The sequence below is a fragment of the Perissodus microlepis genome, chromosome 11 (assembly GCF_051167445.1).
Source record: "Perissodus microlepis isolate ML-2025 ecotype Zambia chromosome 11, ASM5116744v1, whole genome shotgun sequence".
In the NCBI taxonomy this organism is placed as follows: Eukaryota; Metazoa; Chordata; class Actinopteri; order Cichliformes; family Cichlidae; genus Perissodus; species Perissodus microlepis.
In genome coordinates, this window is record NC_140471.1 from 23,351,764 (window position 1) to 23,362,525 (window position 10,762).

The window sequence follows — 10,762 nt, forward strand, 5'->3', positions numbered from 1 at the left end:
CACATCCCTGTGGTGAGCCAGTGATGAGTGACAGGGAGGACGATCTGATGGCAGATTGTGATAAAGTTTTTGATCTATGCACATGTAGCGGGGGCAGGAGTCTAAGTTTACCAGCTTGGCTATAAGGATGTCTGGGATGATGGTATTGAAAGCCGAGCTGAAATCAATGAAGAGCATCCTTACTGAAGTCCCAAGATTCTCCAGGTAATGCTGAGCAGAGTTTAGGGCAGTGGAAACAGCATCCTCTGTGGACCTGTGAGGGCCAAAGCTGGGTGGGAGGCAGTCCATTATGTGCTTTAGGACCAGCTTCTCAAAACACTTTGCAACCACTGGTGTCAGTGTGATGGGTCTGTAGTCATTGAGGCCACTGATGATGGTGGACTTGGGAACTGGTACTATTGTCGCTGATTTCAGGCAGTGAGGGACAGTGGCATGTAACAGGGAGAGGCTGAATAGTCTGGTGAACACAGGAGCCAGCTGGTCAGCGCAGACTTTGAAGACACTCCCAGGTATTCCGTCAGGGCCAGCGGCTTTTCTCTGATTAACTGCTCTGAACACATTGTAAACCTGGTGTTCTTGGGGAGTAAATGTGTGTGGGCTGTGCTCAAAGGCGGCTGTGGGCAGGGTGGTGTGAATGGTAGGGGTGTTTACAGTTCTCTCAAAGCAGGCTAAGAAGTGGTTAAGTTCCTCTGCAAATGAGATGTCTATTTTATCTGTATTTGCCCAATTGACTTTGTAGTATGTGATGTGTTTCAGGCACTCCCATACCTTCTTAGAGTTGTTATCTGAGAAGCGATCCGATAGTTTATTTGAATAGTCAAGTTTTGCTGCTCTGATGCCTTTTTTAAGGTCTGCTCTTTCTCTGCTCTACATATCCTGGTCCCCAGATTGGTATGCAGAGTTGCGTGCCTTTAATGATGCCTGAACCTTACTTGTCATCCAGGGTTTATGGCTGTGGTAGCCCCGTACCCGCTTTTACATGGTGACAGTGTCCATGCAGTGCTTGATGTAACCTAGCACTGCAGCAGTGTGAGTCTCTAGGTCGACATGTTCGAAGACACTCCACTCTGTGAAGGCAAAACAGTCCTGCAGCTGAGCCAGAGCTTCCTAAAAAAAGGTGTTGATTGTTCGGTTGGTGCCCTTTGTCCTTTTCCTGAGTGGTGTGTATGCTGGGACAATGAGCAGAGAGAGGTGGTAAGACATGCTTAGGTGGGGGAGGGGAACAGATCTGTAGGCTTGGTTAATAATTGAGTAAACATGGTCCAAAGGTTTGTTCCCTCTCGTAGGGCATTTCACATGTTGAACAAATTTAGGCAGCACAGTTCTTAAGCATGCTTTGTTGATGTCCCCCGCGACAATGTGTACTCCTCTGGACACGCCCGTTGTTGTTCGGAGATCGACTCATGCAGGTAGACAAGCACTGATCTAACATTAGCGTCTGGTGGTATGTAGACTGCTGTTTTATATGTATATATATATATATATATATATATATATATATATATATATATATATATATACATATACATACATACATATACATATATATACATACATATACATATATATACATATACATATATATATATATACACATATATATATATATATACACATATATATATATACATATATATATATACATACATATATATATACATACATATATATATATACATACATATATATATATATATTATAAATACTAATAATATTCACTTTATTGATCCGTGGGGATTACTCTCTCTGCATTTAACCCATTCACTTAGTGAAGCAGTGGGCAGCCACCAATCAGGCGCCTGGGGAGCAATGTGTAGGGACGGTACCTTGCTCAGGGGTACTTCACGTTAGCCGTTCAGTGGCACACAAATAAGAAAAGAACGCACACAATGGATGGCTTTTTTTTTATTATTTTCCACAAAAGTTTATGATAATTTACAAAAACAAAAGTACTATTTGCATTAAATACAGGTAAGTGAGGAAAAAAAGAGCTCTCTCAACATAATTGCAATAAGTTCCACTTCTTACAAAGAATTCGTGCTTTCAAACCTTCCTGTGTTTTTGTTTACTGAGTAAGGAAATCAACATGACTTACCCATCCTTCTCCCCTTAAAATACTGTTGAAAGCTAAAACCATGCCAGCACCACATTGTTTTATACAAAGCTTTTCTTCCACCATGCACGGTAGTTACTTATCAAAACTACTATTATAGAGAATAAAAGGTGGATGTGAAGCATTTCGAAACAGCCCCAATTCTTTCTTCAGCCCATTTCACTCTTCTCATTTGCTCTCTTGCTCGCTTGAGTCTTTCGTTCGTCCTCATGCACCGTACACGCTCTCATTACTGTAGGTCATGTAGAGAAACAGGTCCTCTTCATGGTGCTCCTGAACACATAAAAATAGCAGGGAATAACCCACAAATGAGCATGAAAAGTTTGTGAACATGGAGACACACAGCCACAATGAAAAACAGAAGTTTATTTTGGATGTGAAATAAAACAAGTCAGCAATTTATCTAACTTCCTTCTCTGATGAAGTATAAAAAGAATGGGAAAAATGTGTCTTCATTTACATGTTACCTTTAGAGCTAATCAAACCCTCAACTGTATCAAGATGTTCACGTCTCTTTTCTAAATATTCTAATTTTGGCATCACTTTTCGGATGACAAAATATCACTTAGTTCATCCTTACTTCTGTTTACTTTCTGTCAGGCGTGTATTAATAGGATTAGAAAAAGCGAAGTAACACTGCTGCCTAAGCAGATCTGCCAAAAGAGTTTCAGAATGTGAAGACAAATTCAGTATGTTATGCCTGGAGCAGCAACTTTTTAAAGCTTTTTCCTACTTTTTAAGCCACTTAACATGGACCTTCAAATTATTCAAGCATTAAAAAGGCACCGAACTCAAGGGATGAACCAGTGTTTTGTCTATACATACCAGACACATTAGCAGAGAACCAATTTTAATTTCTTTAGTTGGATCTATTAAAAACATTCCCGGTTTGTGCCTGTTTCAATACATTTCTGCACCTATTTTCCATTTTCCTAGAAAAATATAAAGAAATGAGGGGCTACTCAAGACTATTGCACAGTGTTTTTTGCGTTTTTTGTTTTGGAAAAGGAAAGCAATCACTAAATGTGGATAACTGTTGTTGTGAGTCTGTGCGTGCGTGCACTGAAATGTTTACCTCATATACTGCAGAAAGAGGGGAGCTGGATGGGGGAAGAGAGTTGTTGACAAAGAAGAAGAGCGCCTCCTCTGGTCTCAAAGACACACGCTGACGGATTAGGAAGCACAACTGGCCGACTAAAAAAAGGGGAAGGAGATAAAGGAGTGGATGGTCAGTGTGTAGCAGACACAGGAGTTTCACTTCATGTAAGATGAGAAAGGGGGAAAAACTGATCATGACAAGTCACAGATCAGTCTGTGACTCAACCAGTTACCGTAAAACAAAACTTCTGTAAAGCTAAGAGAACTACCAATAGATTAAAGAGACCAATAAAGGAGAACTGGAGAGCTCTCTGTAATTTTATCCAGTTATTATCAAACAGACCTATGATTCCCAAAGTGTGGCTGGTGCCCCCTGGTTGACAGGGAAGGTACTGCGGGAGGGTTGCAGTAATAGCAGAATTTCGTTTGAAATTATGAGTATGTACAGTTACATATATATGTAAATAGTACTTTTTATTCACTTTTGATTTACATAAAAATGCATTAAAACTGGTAATGGGAGGTGGTTAGTTTTGTTTTAATCAAAGTGAATGGCCTCCTGCTGTGCTGCTCCTCCACTGACACTTGAAAATCTCTAAATATGTTTAAAAAGATGCCCGCAAAAGCTTTTAACTTATTAGGGACATCCTGTCTGGTCCAAAAGCTTTGGAAAGTACATCATAAGAGATACAGGTGGCTTGTGTGGATAGAGCAGATATTTGCTGTTTAGTCCTGTGTTGGCTGATCACCAAAGCCAGCAGAGCAAAGTTGACACTGGCTTAAAGTAATTTGAAAACAGCTTTGATATTGCATAGTTTGTCAGCCCCTGTTAAAATATAACACGTCCTGCTTACAAATACTCTAATCATTCACTTTTTAATTTTTCCTTTGGTTTCAAAATATCTGTAATGTCGTTTCACCTGTTAAATCGGAGGGTACTAAGTATTTCTTCTTGTCCAGTTCAGGAGCTCGTGACCTCGGGGACCTCTCAACAATGATCTGCAAAAACACACCCGAAACAAAACGCAATCATTACCAAACAAAGGCACAGAGAACAAGTACTGGAATATAAACAAGAAAAAAATCATTTATCATTTATATATATATATATATATATATATATATAAAACAGCAGTCTACATACCACCAATTAAAATGAGTCTTAAAGAATAATAATGTTGTTGTAATTTTTTTTATTACAAACCTATGAAGTAGATCTATTACACTTTTATTTACTTTCTGTCACATATATACTGTTACAATGGTGGGTGCTCACATTAAACATGGCCAAAGTTCCAAATATTGAGGTCAGCAGATGTCCAAATAATCCCTGAGAGGCAAAAGTGCCACTTTAAAGTGCCAGCCAATCAGATGAAAGTTGTCTTAAAGGGAGAGTAGCTACAACAGTTGCTTCAGAGAGATGATGAACTGAGGTCCAGTAGAAGACAAACAAAGATCTTTTTTAACCGAAGATACTCTAATAGAGCCCAAGAATTAAAAAAAAAAATGCTTAAAATGACCATAGAAAGTCCACCTTAAATTACCATTCAGCTGTGCATAATTTTCAAGAGTAAATTGCTAAACTTGTTAAGGCACTTTGTTGTCAGTGTATAAATTTAGAAAAATTAATCAAGTCTACTGGGAAAAAGTCACTGTTGTTGTACTCACCGGTATCTTGTCGGGATGCTTGGCCCGAACTCTCTCTCCCTCTGCTCTCCTCACTTCTAGTGGTACTGAGCGCTGGTACTGACTGCCCATCTGAAACCATACACAGGGAAACATGAAGTTTCTCACAATAGCTATATTTATGCAGTAGACAAAGGAGAAAGCACACTGGTGGACTGACTTCAGTGCCCAGTGCATTCAGTTAACAAGTGGTAATGACGGCTGGAAGAGTGCATCATTGTTTAACATCAATCCATCTTTAGGTCAAGAGTTTTGCAAAGGTCGTATTAGGAGTTGTGGACATTGTGGACATTGCACATTTTTGTAAGCAGGGTTACAGTTTTCCATTAAAATAAAAACAACACAAAATTGTACCTTAAATCTATCTGTCAACAGCACAATACCAATACCCATTGCCGTTTTTGGAACGGGAAATGTATTTTTATTTTTGTCAAACTTTGCAGACCTCACAGTCAGCTCTGCAAATTTATGATGGGCTAATTTTTTATTTTATTTTTATTAGATTTATTTTTAGGAAACAAAACAATGTTTACATGTTTATTAACTCTACTAAAACAGCGCACGACCATGACAATTAGACTTAAAACGCAGTTCAAAACAGCATTTTAGGTTCAGTCAGGTTGCTCCTGATGGACAAAAATAATGCATGACATTTCCTTGACTGATTTTTATCAGTGTAGAGATTGTGCAGATTGTACAGATGTACCGTTGTGATCATGGTTACACCCGTTTGTGGGTTCACGTAGGTTGGGGTCATTATGAAGTTAGGCCACGTCATTTCTCACAACAACAGCACCGGGCTAAGCTCGCTTCCCGTATGTTAAGCAACCATAAACCAACCAAACCCTTAAAATCAACCCTTAAAGTCCAAGTGCCTCCAAGTCTAGCATGCAAAGGCCGATCGTAATTACAGTGAGAGAAATCCGATGTTTACGATGCTATGTAATGCTAGTAACTGCAGCTAACGTATCAAGACTGACTGCTCACATACCTTTAAAACAAGTTTTAGTCAAAACAGGTCAGAAAAAAAGATATACTCCAGTGATGCTCTGGGCTTTCAAATTTCCCTCAAAAAATAACCAGAATTCTTTTTAAAAGCTAATAAAAAACGCACGATCACGCACGAGACGGCTATCGCTGTCAAAGATGTCGACCGCTCTACTTATTCTGCTCAACGAAAACAACAACAAACACTTTAAACCCCGCCCACTGTAAACTTAGCCAATCGGGGACGAGCAAGTAGATTGACAGCGGAAAGCACGGAATCTATTGGGTGGATTTCTCGATCCGTGACCAGTTGTTACCGCCTCATATTCCTTGAGTGACGGCTGACATAACCAATATGTGGCTGTATGTGAGGTTGCACTTGAGCCAGGCCCCACACCAATGATCGCACACAGTCTGGCTACGTGCACAGCGTGATTTTTTTTTCTTTATCTGAACTGTTCATTTTGTTCTAGAAACAGCTCCTGCAGACACATGCCAGCAGTTTAATGCAAGTGAACTCTTACTGTGTACGTGCAAAATTACCGCCGGTGGTGAAGTTTTTGTTTACAAAAAACAACATTGATTGAAAGAACTCCAAGCGTGCACAATGTTCAAATACGTGTTGTACATTGTTTTGTTATGTTTTATGCTGCTGTATGTACATCTTGGATATGTCCTGTAGATTTTGCATTATATGAGTCCACTCTCCTGCATGCAGGGCCAATTTCAAAAACATACAATGCACAAAAAATACACATAAAGATTAAGATTGCAAGATCACTTACTTAATGCAGTGTATCACGTATGGAAACTTTGTTTGCTGGATTGTGGATTTTTTTTAATAGCTTTAATAGTTGCATTTCCCAATACGAATCCACAGAATGAAGCTTCAGGCAGTTCAGTTTAGGCATGTTTATAAACCATGCAATTATTCTCATAATTACAACTAGGGAGGTGAGGTTAACATTTTGTGCTGCTCGCCTTCTCATATTTATGTTTTCCGTGTGGCACATTCTGCCTTTTTAAGTGTATTAAAGTTGAAACGTTAACATTTTTGTTTTGTTAAAAATCACGCAACTCAATGTCTGGCTTTAGCTAGTTGTGTAAATTGCTATCATAAGTTATACATTGTTACTGATAATGCAAACTAAAGAAGTTTTAAATGTTTATTGACTGCTGTGAAGGGAATGAATGGCTCTACTCACGTTTAACCATAAAGTAAACACAATTCAACATTAACCCAGCATGAAAATTTTACCTTGGGCGACATATATATTTTAAGAAGCTTATCACTCCTGGGAAAATAAAAGAAAGCTGCATTTTATTCAAGCTTTTATAATAAGGTGACAGATACAACTGCTCTTGTTTAAGTCTCTTATGGTGAATCAGCCCATAAAAGCAAGGAGTTTTGTGTCATTCAACTGGAACATCATCATCTGTAGGCAGCTTTCATACCAGACAAGCAACCAGTTGCTGTAAATCTCCACTGTCTGCAAAAAGCAAAAATACAAGATAAATGAGATAACGGAAGGAAAACTGTGATAAGACTGAAAAGATGACGACACAAAACTGTCTAACAGGATGAAGCAACTGGTAATGAGAGATTTCCTTGTGATGCAGATCCAGTGCTTCTGATATTCTGTGGGAGGCATTCTGCAGAGATTTGGGCCACCCTTGCATCTAATCTGCATTCAAAGTCCAGCATAATAAAACTTGTAATTCCGCTTTTTGCGTGCCACCCCAATCTTTTTAGTGGCCCCCATATGGCCACACCTTTGGAAAAATCTGAAGGAGCCCCTGGCTTTACCTTCTCAAGAAGTTTTAGTTTTAATGGCCTGTGTTGCCTCTGCAATGCTGCGTGTTGTTTTCTTGACAATATTCTGGTCCGAAACAGCATGCACATGTTCAGGTCAGATAACAGAAAACAGGAAAGATGAAATATGCAAAGGTTTATCTTGATAACAGTGTATGAAATAAGAATCAGCAAAATTTTAAAATATACATTCCTCTACCAATTTTTTTCTTAATTTTCTTCTTTTAGCAGCAAACAATTTCACAACAATTTTCTATATTGTTCTATAAGCATTAATATACAATCCTAAAATATGACACCTACTACCTACCACCAAGACATTTTCCTGTGAAGTCATATGACCCGTGAAACGTCCCTCTTAGATTGACCAGATGCTGCCGAAACCACTCCTTGTGCATGAGCGGATCGGGGAAACCCTGGGATGACTTAGCATGCTGATGTGTGGCTGTTTATCCCAATTTAGGTGAAGTGAATTAGAGAATGTAAAGATCTTAGATAGTTTGAACTTGTTTCGTAGTATAGGGCCCAGTTTAACTGGGGATCCTCTTTTGTGTTTACATACTTCCTTCGTTCCAGTTATTTCTGTACACAGATTCATCATTTCCCACTAACAGCAACAAATTACGTCATAAAATTTATGAGATTAAAGACATTGCAGGAAATAAAAAAATTCCATGAAAAGCTTGTGCCAAATCCATGTCAACATCACCTTCAGACAATAATGTGAGACAGGATGACAGGGGCGTACCACTGTGCCTCTGTGCCAACAATCACAAGTGGATGTTAACCCTGTGACACCATTGATTCCTTGATTGATAATTGAGTTTGCCTGCTGTTCAGTCTGTGAGCTGTATATCACTTATGACCTATTTTAATAAGTAAGCATCACAGCTTGACACATACAGTCATTATTCTGTTCACAATAAGCAACTTTCCTTCATTTTTTATCAGCTCAGACAATGTTAGATTTGTCGAGTTTTGTTGAGCTTTGTAATTCAGGAAATAGCAAAGATCTAATCAGTAGCCGATTTCCTTACTCTGTGGGTGCGTCACCATAAAATGTGCAGTGGAAAGTTTAGCCCTGCACTAAAGGACACTAACTGAAGGTTAAAAATGCAGAATCCATTGGATGCGTTCTGATCTACACTTGTAGCACACCCATTTGGCACGTGACTGCACAGATAACAAGCGCTCCCCATATGGAAAAGAAATAGTAAAAACTTATATGTGATTACTCATGAAAGTGGCCACTTTCATGAGTAAATCATATAAGGCTTACATGATTTACTCATGAAAGTGGCCACTTTCTCATTACTTTCATATATTGTTTTAGTAAGTATCCAAAACATACAAGTTTCATTATATAATTTTTCAAGGGATCTTATATCTGTTTTCACTCTTATATGCTTTTCATACAAGTTTCACACAAGACAGATACAAACTTTATAAGATTTATGTATATCTTTTCCATATGGGTCATTAATAAGGAAGATTTTTTGTTTTTTGCTTTTTTAACTATCCAAAAGCCATAAAACTTTATTTACTTGAAAGAGATATGTCGAAATTTTGAGATACTGCCTCGAAAAATGTCTACTTAGTGCTAGCTGGTTATTTATTTGTTTATTTAGTAAGGGGGAGCAAGCTTCGTTGGTGCTCCTGATACTCCTGTGAATGCATATCTTGGGCATGATGTTGTTTTTTTAACACTGACCCTCCTGTTGTTTGTGAGATATTTCAGATATTTCTGTAATGATTTACAGTAAGGAGAATGTAAGTCTGATCAGGTTCCCTGCACACACATGTGCACACACACACCTTGCTAACTTTGATTCATAAATCAGTATTACAGTCCAACAAGCACTCTCTTTTCACTCCTGCTCTTGCTAGCTGGTAGCCTTGTGATTGGATGGATATTTAACAGCCAATTCAGTCTATTAGATGGCTGACATTGATAGTTTCAAGCTAATATTAAATGTCTAATAGCAAACACGCATCTACAGTATTATTAAGTTATAGTGCATTTATTTTCCCCAATTAATTGGACATATGAGATAAAATATATCTTACCTGTGTTTCCCACCCTCCTTGTATATGTGGCTTTTAATTTAATGTCGCACCCTGCCCTTTATTTTTATCTGTACAGATACAGTACATGTACATGTATCGCTACATTTATATTAAATACTGTAATTAGTATTCCCTTTGGCAACTTTGAAAATTAAAATTAAAAAAAGAAAAGAAGAAGCAGTGGATCTCAGAGCCAGCTTACATAGATAGTCCACAGAGAGCATGCGCGATATTCCCACCGACTGACTACTTGCTCACGTTGCAGACACTCAGGGATGCTGGAGTCTGTACCCTGAGACCCTGAGTGGAAGCTGAAGGTGTGGGACTCTGTAAGCTGAGCTGTGAGCGTACTGGAAGCGGGGAAAATGGACTTGGGAGAAAACAGGAGATGATGAAGAAGTGAAATACAGTGTGAGAAAACAAGAGACTTAGGATCGGTGTTTTTGCTGTTGTTGTTTTGTGTGTGTGCCTGTGTGCTTTGTATCGTTGGGTTTAGACATAGATTAGATTTTTTTAAAATTTAATTTATTGTTGTTTTTTCCATAGGTCAGTTGGCTTAATGAATTTCATTTGTCACAGTGATTTAAATTATAAGCTGAGATCAGTTTGTTTAAATGCCAAAATAAAAGGTGGCTTAAAACAATCAACAAATTAATGACACATCGTTTAACTGGGATCGGAGACAAATAATAAATAAGCAATGTTCTCTATAGCACAATTTCTTTACCAAAGTATGTTTTAAATCTACCAACAAATAAGTGTTGTGGAGTTTACACCATGTCGTAACAAAAAGACAACTGTCTGCAATATCAAGGACAATGGACAACATGCTGCTGACATGAGGACTCAGAGGGGACCAGCTGCATGTCTCTGCTCACTGTACTTTCTCATTGCAAATTCATAGTTTTATAATTAAACTGCAGGTGAACTCAACGTCATCTAGACTTGTTAATTGAGATTTAATTTCCTCTATTACTGCTTCACTTGTAATAACACAA

General features: G+C 38.3%; 1 protein-coding gene across 1 annotated transcript; it reads right to left on the bottom strand.

Annotated features, from left to right (window-relative positions):
• Window positions 1-1,889: 1,889 nt before the first annotated feature.
• Window positions 1,890-6,078, bottom strand: LOC146377868 (gamma-aminobutyric acid receptor-associated protein-like 1). The gene is made up of 5 exons (XM_084944646.1): window positions 5,889-6,078; window positions 4,880-4,969; window positions 4,132-4,210; window positions 3,189-3,307; window positions 1,890-2,386 (listed from the first exon to the last, which is right to left on the bottom strand). The coding sequence occupies exons 2-5, from the start codon at window positions 4,967-4,969 to the stop codon at window positions 2,321-2,323; spliced, it is 354 nt and encodes a 117-aa protein (XP_084800772.1). The 5' UTR covers window positions 5,889-6,078; the 3' UTR covers window positions 1,890-2,320.
• Between the last annotated feature and the right edge of the window lie 4,684 nt (window positions 6,079-10,762).